Source organism: Ammospiza nelsoni, chromosome 9 (genome assembly GCF_027579445.1).
Source record: "Ammospiza nelsoni isolate bAmmNel1 chromosome 9, bAmmNel1.pri, whole genome shotgun sequence".
Classification (NCBI taxonomy): Eukaryota; Metazoa; Chordata; class Aves; order Passeriformes; family Passerellidae; genus Ammospiza; species Ammospiza nelsoni.
Genome location: NC_080641.1, coordinates 6,546,672 through 6,561,064, shown reverse-complemented (window position 1 = coordinate 6,561,064; position 14,393 = coordinate 6,546,672). Strand labels below are relative to the sequence as shown.

General features: G+C 47.8%; 1 protein-coding gene across 1 annotated transcript; it reads right to left on the bottom strand.

The window, feature by feature from the left end:
• Nucleotides 1-1,073: 1,073 nt before the first annotated feature.
• On the bottom strand, nt 1,074-14,348 carry TADA1 (transcriptional adaptor 1). The gene is made up of 8 exons (XM_059478118.1): nt 14,235-14,348; nt 13,905-13,996; nt 12,810-12,875; nt 6,641-6,738; nt 4,399-4,608; nt 3,259-3,410; nt 2,376-2,538; nt 1,074-1,498 (listed from the first exon to the last, which is right to left on the bottom strand). Exons 1-8 carry the CDS (start codon nt 14,306-14,308, stop codon nt 1,346-1,348), a joined length of 1,008 nt encoding a protein of 335 aa, XP_059334101.1. The 5' UTR covers nt 14,309-14,348; the 3' UTR covers nt 1,074-1,345.
• Between the last annotated feature and the right edge of the window lie 45 nt (nt 14,349-14,393).

The following is a 14,393-nucleotide window of genomic DNA, read 5'->3' as shown; positions in this document are numbered from 1 at the left end:
GCCCATCTTTTCTCCCCCCACTTCCCTCTGAACCACACACTGCCAGACCTACCTACAACTGCTCCCATCCTGCCAGGCCTTGCTGCAGCTCTGTGTCCTTGCCTTTCCCAGTTTCTTCACAATCCTAAAGTGATCTTCTCATGAAGAGAGTCACCAATACCTGTCCAGACACTGCCTCTTGCTATGCCTGACTGCACAGCACATCCCAAAGGGGATGCAGGAAAGCCAGGAACACAGGGACAGCTGCACAGCCCCTTGTTACAATGCTGGTGCAACATCAACAGTCCCAGGGGTCAGGAAAGGAAGTTATAAAAACAGTAACTGGGAAGAAACACCAGGGATCTACACCCTCTTCAGTCCTGGGGGTACAGCAGAGAAGATAACTTCACAAGAAATATGACAAGTCTTCCATCCAAATACCTTCCAAATAGGAAAACCAGAATGATGTGGAACCATGAGCTTCCCCTTTCATATTCCCCCAGAAGAAGCTGTTTCAATTCCATTAATCTGGAGGCACAGTGAGTCACACTTCAGCAGGTACCTTCATGTTTGAGGTCAAACCCAGGCCATGTAGTAATTAAGACACTTTAATGGAATTCTCTTGTTATAACAAGCTCTGTTCCCAGAGCTGACTCAGGGATACAGCAGAGCACCCAAGGTGGGATTTCTCCTTTTACACAGTGATCTGCACATCTCCCATGAGGGGAGGTGTGGCTGCATAATTTCATAATGAAGTAATACAAGGCTGCATATTTTTACAAGGAAGTGAGAGATTTGTTCATGCTGCAAATCCAAGGAGTCTTCAACACCAAGACAACTCCCTTTTGTCATAGTTTTGTTTTGTCACATTTTCTAAGCAGAAGTTCCCCTGGTAGAAGAGGAACAACATCAGCTAACAGAATTGCTCATCTGCACAAGAGCCCACCCCATAACCAGTTAATGAAAAGGATCCCACCAACAGCAACAGAGGCTGGACAGGGCCTCTGGAGTCTGAGCTCAGGAGGGAAACTACCTGAGAGGTGAGGGCAAAGAGGCAGATTCTCCATGCTCACAAAAGAAGACAAGAGCACACCTTATTTAAAACCAACTCTTTCCACTCTCATTTATTTTTCCTAAAAACAGTCCTTGCAAACGTGTCTCGTTTCTCTTTCCCAATTCAGTGGCGTTGCTGCAAGTCCTCCACGGCACAGGACTCTGGGGAAGCAGAGCAGTGTCCCACAACTCAGTCCCATTTCCATAGGAAAAGCTGACTCATAAATCACATCATCCTGGAGATGCAGACACAGGTTTGTAAGGAGCACCTGAATGCCAAGTGCCAGGAGCAGGCTGGAGCCAGCTGAGGGCTCTAGCAGAGCAGGAGCCCCTCCTTCATGGCCAGGCGCTGCCGGTGGATCTTGTCCTGCTGCAGCTCCTCGTGGTTGGGGTGCCAGAGCTTCATGACAATCCTCTCAATGTTTAGAGCATACACTGTGTGTGCAGGGATCACTTCCTTGTGCACCTGGAAAGGCATGGTGGGAAACAAGCTGCACACCTCCATACACATTTGCCCATATTCCCAGGGAATAACTCCCTCTGCACAGGGGCCAGCTCTGCAGAGCAGGGACAAAGGGAATGTCACAGCACTGCCACAGCAGCCAGCACAGCACAACCACCTCTTACACCACTTGCTAAGGGAGTGCCATGGTAAGGGAACAGTAATTTTGCTCTTGGGGTGGCAATCAATAGCTGATCATCAAAACCATAGAAATAACAATTCTGACTAAGCATGAGATGAATGCTTGATTACAGCTCTGTGGTCTGCATCCACAGCTGTCAGACAAAATCCCAAGGCCTGTTCACAACAGCACAGATCATCAAGGGGGAATTTCTAACAACTAATTTTAGACATTCAAAGTAGGCAATGCCCCCCCACAACTGCCAGAGAAGGAGGGAACCACAGCCATACACTGCCAATGAAAATTCACCCAGCTGAGCTCAAATGCCTCCCCAGGGCTGGGGTGATGCCAGCCAACCCACTGCAGTGCCCTGCATGCCAGGACCAAGCATTCCTCTAAGCACCCAGGTGGAACATGAGGAGTAAGAAGGGACATGCCAGGTAAGGTATTTTGCCGCACCACTGTCAAAACCCATCCAGCTCAGTTCTGCTAAGAGTTCACCCATCTTGCACAGCTGTGAGACAGGGATTTCCTCATCAGCTCTGTGACCAAGGGGATCAGAACAGGCATTAAATCAGCAGTTAACAGGGGGAACAAATCAAAGCCAAAGGAGGAAAGAGACTATGGGAAGAGACTACAAATCCCCCACCATGCACGTAAACCACGCTAAGACTGGCAGCTGGCACCCTGTGACACGAAGGTGTGACATGCCCAGCTTACCTGCAGTGCCTCAAAGAGGTCATACATGTTGACTGGAGGCAGGGATGCTGGCAGGGTGTCCCCAGAGCAGGCCAGGAGCAGGGCTGCCTGCTGCTCAGCATCATCAGGGGCAGGTGGGGGGGCCAGGCTCTGACCTGCCGAGGGTGTGGCATTGTTTGGGGGGCTGGGGACAGAGCAGGCAGAAAACATCCCAGTCACAAACCAGCACCAGCTGTGGCTGTCATACAGCAGCAGCCTTGCTGTTCTGCACCACAGATGTGGTACATAAAATTATTTCAGCTCTAATAAAAATTTATTTCAAATTCCAGTTTAACAAGGAGCACGGACTGAGCCTCAACATGCTCCAGCCCTGCTTAAATGGTCTCAGTTGTGCAACTTTTTGTTACTTGCAGCCAATAGCTTCTACCCAGCACAAAAATTAAGGCACACACAACATTAAGCTGCAACACTGGCCTTAGGCACAGTTGTTTGTAGCACTACAATCAAATCTTCAAACACCCACAACCTCCTGTCAACTGCTAGAAGCTGCCACAGACAAACAAAACTGCCTTCTCATACACAAACACTGCCAGATGCACTGCACAAACTCTTTGACACTCCAAACAGAAGGGCCTCAAAGCCCTGCTAACTGGAAAGATGTGCCACAGAACCATTAGCATGCAGGAAATGACAGGATGGCAGTGTCCTGCGGGTCCTCACTCCAGTGCTGGGAAATCCCCATATTCACACTCCCTGTTTAGCTGTACAACCCTCCATACCAATGCCTTCCTAGCTGGTGAAAGCAAGACACTATCAACACACATAAAAGATACAACTGAGGCATAGAGTAATTCCAAGACTAGCAAAATCCATGTACATTACCAGTGTGCTGCCAGCTCCTTACCATTCAATTAAGTTGTTATAAGCAACAACACTGTTCTTCAGATATGGCTGAGGGTTGACATTGCTTCCAAAGGCATACTTGAAATGGCCATCCCTCAGACGATAGGCTTTCCTCCTGGATATCACAGAGGTCAGAATGTCCTTAAGGTGGTTCTGCAAGGAAAACCAATCTTGTGACATGTGCTGATTCACTCACTCGTGGACAGAAGGGCCTCAACAAATGGCAAGACAGAAGCAGTGCTGCTATGACCACAGGGACCTAAAGATGGAAGGGAACCAATATCTGCACAAGCTACAGGAGGTTTTCATTATCCAGCCCTTGGATACAGAGAACCTGGCACTTTGAGTACTGTAAACATCAGCCTGTGAACCATACTTTAATATGTGATGCCCTGCTTCAAATGTCAAAGGGGTGTCTTCAATGCTAGGAAATTCCCAACCTCTGATTAAACGTTAAGATTTCATAACTGACACTGGATGTTACACTTGAACTGAAATACATGCCCTGAAATGACAGTGAAAAGCCCCTCACTCATCTTTGTCATTTGCCTGAACAGTGCTGGAGAAGGAACTGTCTGGAAAAAACAAGCAGACAACTTCTTCATTTGGCCTCACTCCAGATGGGAACTCAGGCGACCTCCACATGCTGAGTGCAGAAAACCATCCACACATCAGTGCTCCAAGCAGTGGCTGTGTCATTCCTGGCATGTGTACAGTGATGCACAACCACTGGCCAGAGCCAAACCAGGACTTCACCTGGACCAGGTATCACCTGCTTGTGTCCCTTCATGGCCAGGCCAGACACTGTGCCTGTAACAGACTGCTTTTTATAGAGCTGGTCAAACTGGCATTCCCATTCTGTCCCTGCTTTGAAGTGACAGGAATAGCATTTTCCACAACAGCTACCTCAGCGTACCTAGGGTACTGTGCAAAACTAACACTTGCAGGCAGAAGTCCCAGACTTTACATCTAGGACACGAGACTCTCCATTCTCACATTACTCAGGGGACAAAAGGGCAATGGGAGAACAATCAGAGCAGCAGGATTCCACCCCATGCAAGGGGACAAAGTCCCAGATTGCACACAGAGCCTTTTGCTGCTGGTGTTACACCAGCACTGCAGCCCCCCAGGCCAGCCTCACCTCCACAGCATACACAACAGCTGTCACTGCCTCCTCGGTGACATTGTCCAGCCCGTGCTCATAGGCAGTGACAATCATCCTTCCTTCCAGCTGGCCACGTGTGGGGAGCATCATGGTGTGAGAGCACAGCTTCAAATCATCATCCTCCTGAGGATCCTTTGCCACAAACTGCTGGGCTCCTGACAGTGGGTTCTGAGGCTGGAAACGGTGCTGTCAGGAACACAACATTAAAGCACCAGGTAATATTCATTCATAGGGGACATCCCTACTCCAGTCAGAAAGCTTACACCTATAAAAAATCCTTTAAAAATCCTCCCCAATGGCTTGTGCCTGAAGAAATTGCTAAGTCAGTGTTGGGATCCTTTCACTGGACTTGTCCAGTAGCACCCCAAACCACCTGAACTTTGGGTATCCACAGCACACTGCAGCAAGAAATTCTACACACCACATGCAGACTCACCTGCTCTGGTCTGCTCTGTACCTCCCCACCTGCCAGATTTGTTTGATTCTCCTGGGAATCTCAAAAAGGGCAGTCACTGACTGCATTTATCTCCTTTCACACTACCCAGGCCAGTGGCTGGACTTTCACATCTCTCAGACACTTTCTGTGTTGAAGAATTCTCATATTTAGTAATTCCTTGTACAGAAGGGTATATTTTTACTTACCATCTGTACAGCTGCCCTCCAGATTAAAGCCCATGATCCTCAACTTGTGTGATTGATTCTTACATTTCTCTAATGCTTTAAACTTAGCCCAATTCCAGCACTAATTTCATACTTCAGGCTCCCTGTGTACTTTCACAACTGTAAGCCGAGCTGTGCTACAGAACAGCCACTGAGATGGAATATGACTATTTTTCAGAACTGACTCAGTAATTTAGCAAAAATACTCATCACAGAAGAGGAATTCATACGAGAAGGTGGCATTTCCCAGGCCATATGTATTCCAGCACAAATCCTTGGCTGCATTGTGTCTCAAGCTCTGAGTACCTGCGATGGCTCCTCAGTCTCCAGATAAAGGGGGGAACAAAGCAAACGGAAATTATTGATCCTTGAGCCCATGTGCTTGGCTCAGCTCTGACCCACAAGGAAACGGACTCAACACACTCCCTCTACTTTCCAGTGGCTGTGGAATGGAGATTGCTGCAAGGCTCTTATGGGGCACCAGGACACACACACTTCAAATATGAACAATGAATAAGCAGCAAAGTGGATTTCTCACACCTTAGTTTCAGGGGAGAAAGGGGGACTGCTTTAGTCAAAGGACAGTGTGGCATTTAACTCAGAGTGAAAAACCAATCCACCCACTGGTGATGTGAAAGCAGGTTTCCCTCCTCATAATTCTAAAGATTTATGCTTTCATTACAGGAAAGCCACATGCCTGGAAAAAAAGACCTTCAAAACGTAAGCAACTCTCAAGAGGAATATGGTTTGGGAGAGCAGAAGCCAACTGGAATGGACTTGTGGTCATTCACAGCTGTTATTCTGACCAGTGAGGGAAACATTATGAAATACCAAGGCACTTCCAAATTCACACTACTCAGGAATCCCACTAGTCCCAGAAAAGCCCATTAATCATAAGATGCACTTCATCCAGGGCTTACTGCCAAGCATTCCTGAACATGTGTACAACACACACTGGAAATCTGGTGTATCCTCAGGATAATGAGTAAATCAAATTCTAAGACTTCCACTACATCACAACTTGCTTCTCAAACTCTCATCTACGTGCTACTGAACTCAAGAGTTACAGTCAAGTTTGAAGACAGGCAAGGTAACACAGTCTGAATTCAGAACATCACAACAGAGGTTGCAGCTGTGAGCACTGCAACCTCTGACAATTCCTAAATACAAGGAGCCTTCAGCTGGACTTGCATTCCTCTGGATTCCTTTAGTCTCTGAAGCACACACAGAGTGCCTAATCCCAAATCTCCCCTCCACACTGGTCTGGCAGCACAGAAACAAGTGCAGAAAGGGGTGTGACAGTGCAGGGTGGATGTACAGACCACCTGCTGCAAAGTGAACCGGATCTTGCACGTTTCTGTGCCACCTACCAGAAAATAGCACCTTTAAAAGGCATTCTCAGCTCTGAAACAACTTGACCTTCTGAAAACATTACACCCAGGATCTCACTTCTAACACTTTGAGAGTTAGTCAGAGAATTCTATCTGGCTGCCTGAATAAACAGTAAATCACTTGTTTTAGGAATTTGGCAGATGCAAAGAGAACCACAGACACTTACATCGAACTTTTGGCGAACTGAAGAAATCTTTTTCTTCCCTTTGGGTTTTCCAGGTTTAGTTGCAGAGCCACCTGGCCACGGCAGAGATCCAGCACCTTCTACAAATTGAAAGAAAAAAAGAAACCAAAACAAACCAACCAACAAACAAACAACAAAAAATAAACTAAAAAACACAAAACACCCACTTAGTGTTGCTGATTTAGGGCCAGGATGAAACCCTTAACATTTGGCCACCTGTTAAGCCTTAACCCGAACTCAGCAGCCATAGCAAAGAGGGGAGAACATCTTTGGCAGCCCCTCCCTTCCTTTGTCAGCCCCTTGCTACTTTGACTCACTCACAACACCCATGACTTGCCTAGCAATTTCTGTCCCCACACCACACAAAACCCACAGTGGAAAGACAGAGATAAGCACAGCCTGTAAGAAAATCCAAAAGGAAGGAACAAGCTGTTTGTTCCATCAGGAAGGTAAGAGCTTGCCTAGAGCTCTTACCTGGAGGTGGGTTCTCCTCTCACCCACTCCTGGATCAGGTCAGATGTTAAATAATCTGAATTGAGCAGCCTGACTCCCCAGTTCTCCTTCAGCAAGATTTGTCATGGATCCTTATTAAACATCACTACATCAAGCTGATTGTTCTGTTACACTGAAGAGGAGGAGAGGGGAGAAGAACTGCAGAGGCCACTGAGCCCAGGAGCAGGATGTCACTGATGTGACCAGTAAGCAAACAGCTGAAAAAGAGGTTCCTGTTTAGTACTAATAAATAAACACATTTGGTCATATCATCAGCTCCAAAGTCCACTGAATGCTGTCTGACAGCTACCCCTAGAGCAGGCCAAACCACATCCTGATAATCACACAGCTCTTGGCAAGGACAGCCCAGCAAATTTCCTGCTGACAGGCTTACAGCATCTGTGAGCAATGAATTGCCTCAGGAATTGGCTTAGGACAGCGCTGCACTGGATGTGTGTGTGCTTGCTGGCAGGGAACAAGTGCAACTCAGAGGCTGGACAGCCCTCTCGTGGCTGCAGAGCAGCCTGTGCTGTGGGCCTCCAGCACCCTCCCTGCAAGGCAGCATCCTCTCCTCTGGAGCACAGCGTGCCCTCAGCATGTCCCACTGCTGGGAGCTTGGACAGCTTGCCTCTGAAGGCATTTCAGAGTGCCCCAAAGCTGAGGCTGGAGCTCCCTGCCAGGCAGCTCTGACAGCACAGCAATGTCCTGGACATCCCCTGGCCACAGCTCAGCCAGAATTTGCCATTTCCTCTAGATAGAGACAAGAGGTGACAGCAGCCTTTCCACATGTCAGCACCCACAGCCTGGCCAGCGTCACTGAGCACTGACCAACACTCAGCTGTGGTTCTCTCCTGCTCACACAGCTCTCACCAGCTTCACACCAATCTCTGGGTTTATCTCTGGCTGTCCCAACTATGCTTCATCTGCAGTAATTGAGAATCAACTATGGTTAATTTGCTGTAGTCAGGAACTCAAACACAATTACACCACAGCCCTGTTTGTAAGGAATGAGGCTGGCTACAATGTCACAGACATCTTTTCATAAAAATCCTTTCTTTTAAGATTTTTTCTTTCTGAGAAGCTGAGGCCCCAGAAGAAGAATGTAAACAATTGCTATCAGCTAGTGTGGAATGCAACAAGTGCAGCTGTGATTAGTCTTCTGTGAGTGCTTAGATTTGCTGACCACTCACAGGAGAGCTTGCTTGCTTTCTGCTTGGACACAGAACTTTGTTAAGCATTCTATTCTATTCTTAGCTTAACAACTTCTCTCTCTATTCTTATAAGTATAGTCATAATATATTATATATCACATATTAATAAATCCAGACTTCCAATCATGAAGCAAGATTCTTGTCTATCTCACCCTGAAGAACCCTCACAAGTCATGTAACACTACAAGTCCTTGGCTATGGGGAGCATCCCACACACACAGCTGGAGTACAAGCACCATGGAAAAACAAAATTTCTAACAGCATCAGGCTCAGCTGAAGGATTTAGGTTTAGTTTTTGAATGGTCAGCTGCTAAGAAAGGATTAGAAATAACCTACACACACAGAGATGGCACATTCTCCCTATTTTAATAAAGTTGACCTAAAAGTTTAGCTACATCCTATTAGAGAGGTGGAAACCCATAGCCTAGAAACCCTGTTGTCAAAATCCACTGGTCCATTTAAGAAATTAAAAGATAATAAATAAAACCTCCCCAAAACTTGTAAGGCTGGTGTCACTGCTCATCAATACATCACAGGAGAGGCCCTAATAATGGAGCATAGGAAACCACTGTGGAGAACCACACCAGGTCTCACACAGCTCATTCACAGCTGTGACCAGAGAAAGTGCAATGAGTGCAGACGGAAATTGCAAACACTCTTTCCTCTGATAATGTTCTACAGATATAATAGGTTACAGTTAAGTCAGAATTTTTAAAATACCTTTTATAGGAAAAATAATACAGTAGGTTTTAAATGGCAACTAAATTTATAGGCTTTGACAGTAGATCTGAAAGATGCAACTTAATTGAATCTCAACATGCACATTTAACAAGAACTTAGCCAAACTCAGCTCAAAACAAGGAAAAGGTGAGATACAATCTCCTATTCCCCATTATAAGGAGCCCATAGCACAATTTTTGGTTCCTTTTCCAGGTTTTCATATTACCAAGCCCAACTTGCACTAGATGAAGAAAGCAAAATTTCCCTCTAGCATTCTAAGAAACCAGTACTTGCCTTCCTGGCCACAAATGACAAGGCTGGGTTGGCTCAGACATGAAACTTCAGAGATGAATGCAGCTTTTATTTAATCTTGCTAGCAAAGGAATCAGACCTCAACAAGCCACAGCTGCTGCTCTGCCTTCAAAGATCAGCAAGAGATAAAAGCATTTTTCTAGGAGCTGCCACATCTCTGCATGGCACCACCATGATGGCACCAGGCAGTCCAGAGCCTGTCACGTTTGCCTGACATGCTGCATGAGGAAAGGACAAAGAAACAGAGAAAGTCACCACAGAAAGAAGCAGACAGAGAGAAAACACACATTTCTCACGCCTGTTTACTTGATCTTCAATTTGGGGGGGTTGTTTGTTTTAATCTTCTTGCAGGAACAAAGGTTTAGGTCAGCTATTCTGCTGATATCTGGTTGATATTCTGCTGGCTCTCCTCTGCATATTCCTCTGCTCTCCTCTCCTCACACTCCCATTTTCTTACTTTTCCTCCCTTCTCAGTACTCTGGAGAGAAGCAAACATGAGCAACCTGAGCCAATCTCACAGCTGAAAGCCCTCTAAGCAAAGCCTGTGGACAAACCTGATGAAATAAAATGCTCCTGTTATTCCACACAAGTTCTAATTCACTGAACCATCTTTTAAATGGCTTCAGACTATTTATTATTAAATAAATTAAATCCTTACATCACTAAGTCAAGTGTTGGCAATTGTCTCAGCTAAATGTCAGCAATAAAACTAAGAAGGGAAGGAACAGTTCCAACAAGATACATATTAACTCAAGGAACCTTGCTACCCTGAGTGCTTGCAACTGTCCAACAAACAAGGTCAGCTTAGTAAGCAAGTCCATGCAAGGTTAAGAAAGGATTTAAGCCAGAGTCCCTCTTGATGGAATTTTTTGGGGAAGAAAAAGTCCCAGTGTGCTGGTTTGGGGTGGAAGAGGGTTAATTTTTTGCCAGGGCAGCTGGCACAGGACTGTGTTTAGGATGAGTGCCAAGAACAATGTTGGTGACACAGGGATGTGTTCACTCCTGCAGAGCACAGAGCCCAAGGATCTTTTGCTCCTCACCCATCCCACCAGCTAGGGGCCTGCACAAGGGCCTGGGAGAGGACACAGCCAGGAGAGCTGGCCCCAAATGGCCACACTTCACATCAGAATGGACAACACAGCTCCCTGCCTCTGCACCAGCCAGCCCTACGTGCCCCATGGCAGAGAGGTGTGCAACTGGGATTTCAAGTGGTTTGGGTGACCAACAGCCTGAGCAGACGCGAGGGGGAAATGCAAAGCATCCTCAGAAAGGGTGACATTCACCAAGTGCTCCCTAAATCCCAGGTGGAACCACTAGTACAAGAGGCAGCAAAATTGGAAGCAGATGGGTTTGTTTGCATGTTCATCATATACTGTAATCACTCCTGAAAAACACCTTCCCCAAGGGTTCTTATTCCAGTACAGCATCAAGTACAACTTGACCACTGACCACATGGTTACTTTCCCCTTGTCTCTCACAAGAAAGTGGAAAGTACATGCACCAATAACCCTTGTGATGGCATGCCAAGTGCCTCAAAAACACTCCTTTAAAGTCACTTATTTCCTTGAATCATCAAGTAAACACGTTCTACCCAAAAGACAGTGGCAGAGACAAAAGCCTGTTAGCTTTCCATTCTTACATGGAGGGGAAAAAAGAAAAAAAAAAAAAGAAAAAGAGAGAGAGAAAATACCAAACCACAGCAAAAAAATAAAATAGCAGATGTCAGACTGGCATCTAGGGGAAGAAAGAGAAAGCTAGATGTTAAAAGCTAGTATTCCAGTGATACTGCATTTTCCTGGGCTTGCATGAACCACCCTACATCTTGCCTGTAAGAGATGTCCCAGTCAGTGGCCCAGAAAAGGAAGCTCAGCTCCCAGATCACTGGGATATTGATCTATGCACAGCACAGCTGAGCTGCTAGAAGGGACCAGCAGAATGCACTGTTAGCCCCACAGCACATCTTTAAGACCACTCAGCCATGACTAAACTGACTTTTTTCAAGCTGGCTTATGCAATCTGTGGCCACAGAGCCAGGCAAAGCTTGCCTGAGAGCTCTGGAGGTGACCAGCACTGGTGGCCAGCTGGCCACCACCACATCCAGGTTTCTTCCAGGGCTCTGAAGAGAGCAGCTGCCATGGGACAAGAGAAAACAACCTCCAGGGACTTGAAATTAAAGCAGGTCAGGCAGGAACTAATAAATACCTGTGGAGCAGCACCCTGCTCTGTGCAGGGGCTCCCACCTTCAAACAATCCTGAACTGCCTTGGGAAGGGACACCTGGGAGAGTTTGCTGAGGAATCCTGACCAGACAGCTGCACACCATGACTAAGGGGCATGAAGAGACAGGCACTGCCCCCCTGCCCTCCTCATTTAGACCCAGCTGCTCCAGGTGACCAGCAGGGGAATCTCTGCTCCTGTGCAGTCTCTTCGTCGTCCAGCTGTAATTAATTACTCAAAGTTAAAAGCAAGGAGCAGCAGATTCAGACATAAACCTGATTTACATGAGTGCAGCTCCCTAAAGGGAACAAGTTTAGGGCACACAAGGTGTTTTTGCAGTTCAATCAACAGCAAACAATGCAAGTTTGGAGGTGGGGGCTATCAACATTTAATTAGCACAGCTGGTAGAGTTAAGGACCAGCTCTAACACAAAACCTCATGGCCATACATGAATTTTGCAGGCATTATTTCCTCCAGCTACAACAGGCACCTCAGTAGCAGGTATTCTCTCCAAAAAGTCATCTCTCAGGTCATGTGAGCTGTAGCAATTTTCTCTCCCTCCCTACACAGCAGCTCCACACCTTGAATTGCAGCTCAGTTGCCCTTGCTACCACATCCCTGGGTTGGGAGCTCTTTTGGAGAACAAACAAAACACATCTGCACCCTTAAATACAGCCAATCTAGACACTCACAGAGGTAAAATGTAATCCTAGATGCTCCCAAAGGTAAAATGTTAACTCTCTGCAGATACTGGGTTAACAGGTCACAGCTCAACCAAGGCTCCCTGTAAGCACTTTTCTATCAGCTATGTACTTGAAATCAAGATGAGTCAGGAAAAGTCAGCTCTCCACAATGAGCAGGAACAAAGTTCAGAGAGGGAAAGGGGTAAGCAAAGCACATCAAAGAGAAGGCTGCCTCTGCCTTGACCCTTCAGCTCACAGCAGACACGGACCCAGAGTTCAAACCAGGTTATCACAGGCACCAACCCAGCATCAGCCTCCAGCCAAGCACACACAGCTTAGCCATAGAAGCATCTCTGCTGAAATAATTTCATTATTTTGCTACATTTTTACCTGGGTGGCAAAAACCCCCATGAATATGAAGGCTGAGGACACTGGGGTACTGCACACACACCCCCAAACTCACAAGTGGCAGGCACAGTGTTACACCAAGGGTTTAATGAGGCTTCTCAGGACTCACCTGGGGCAGAAACCAAGATCTGGCAGCGGGTGAGAATAGCCAGGAGGAAATCATTGTGAGAATGGACTGTGCAGAGAGAGAGAGAGAGCTCATTAGCAGCACACCAGTGCCCTGGCACCCCCTCAAAGCCATCCTAAAGCTGCTCCCTAAGCTTTCCCACTGTTGTGTTCTCCCCACCTGCTCAATTTTTAATTTAAGTTTTTTGAGAGTTTTCTTCTCCTGGGTTGAGAATCTACTACTGTGACAACAACACAGAGGATACTACACACTGCACAGAAACAATGAGGTCACTTCTCAGTATTACACACACAGTGTATTACAGCTGCTTGACAAGTTCTGGTGTATTCAGCCAGTCAGAGGAGCAGCTGTCCCTCCTACCATGCAGTGCTTTTGGTTTTGTTACAAAATACACCAAAATGAGAACCACAAAGATGAAGTCAGCTCAAACAGGCTCTAACAAAACAGAACTTTATTGCAGAGGTTTTCTGGAACATCGAGTAAATGTGCACAAGAGAAAGTGAAAACAACCTCAGAGGGTTTCAGGATCCTCTTTGGAGCCCGAGCACCAGAAACCTCCCTGCCCTTCCCTAAGGGATCACAAACATGGAAGCCAGGAGCCCCCGCGGTGAGCTCAGCAATGCCCACCCATGTCTGCAGACACACAGGGAAGCAAGGACCGAGGAATTTCCCCCTTTACCATCCCCAGCTGCCAATCCCAGGGCAGGAAGGACCTGCCTGCTGCAAATGCAGCCCGGGGAACCCAGGGCTCCCTCCCCTGCTCCAGCTACAGCCAAGGGGAAAGTGCAGAAAGGACTGTGCCTCCACAGTGACATTAAAACTGGCTTTCTGGTTGCTCGAACAGCATGTTTGACATTTTTATCACATTTACAACGCCAAATTGTCCGTCAGTGCCGGGGTTACCCAGGGACTTCCCCATGCGGGCCAGGGCACCTCCCACCACTTTAACCCCATTGCTGCCGCAGCCCTGGCGCTGCTGTTTCCCTCACAAGCACTGTCCCCGCTCGGGAAGCGCCGCGGAGCCTGCAGGAGCCTTCCCAGGCCTGGCAGGGCAACAAAGCCCGCGTGTTCCTTTACCATTGTCCTGCGTGAGGAGCCTGCGCGCTTCCAGGTCAAACTCCTCCTTGCTGATCTTCTGCTTGAACCACAGCTTCAGGTTGGCCCAGTACCTCGGGAAAAGCAAGGAACCACAGAATCAATGAGGTTGGAAAAGACCTCCGAGATGATCGAGTCCAACCTCTCACCCACACCACGGCTCTTTCCCCTCCCCGAGCGCCTCAGCTGAGGGAGCGGAGCAGAAGCGCTGCCCCCTCACGCAGCGGCGCCGAGGCTCTGAGGGGCCACGGCAGAACGCGAGGGGACGGGAGGGCGGCGCAGAGCCCAGCCCGGCTCCCCGAGGGCACTCACTGCTTCACGTTCTCGCCCAGCGCCTCGCTCAGGCTCTTCTTGGCCGCCTCCAGCTCGCTCACGTAGGTCGCCATCGCGGCCGCGCCGCCGCGGCCCGTCACGTGCCCGCGCTCACGTGCCCGCGCGGGGGGCGGTGGCGGCGCGCAGGCGCAGAGCGGG

Bases quoted from the DNA above. Each gene is read 5' to 3' on its own strand.
- TADA1 (XM_059478118.1), bottom strand. From the start codon at position 14,308: ATGGCGACCTACGTGAGCGAGCTGGAGGCGGCCAAGAAGAGCCTGAGC. The intron at 4,609-6,640 runs GTAAGTGTCTGT...TGTTCCTGACAG, and splicing joins CAGTTCGCCAAAAGTTCGAT to CACCGTTTCCAGCCTCAGAA. The intron at 1,499-2,375 runs GTAAGCTGGGCA...ATGCCTTTCCAG, and splicing joins ACCTCTTTGAGGCACTGCAG to GTGCACAAGGAAGTGATCCC.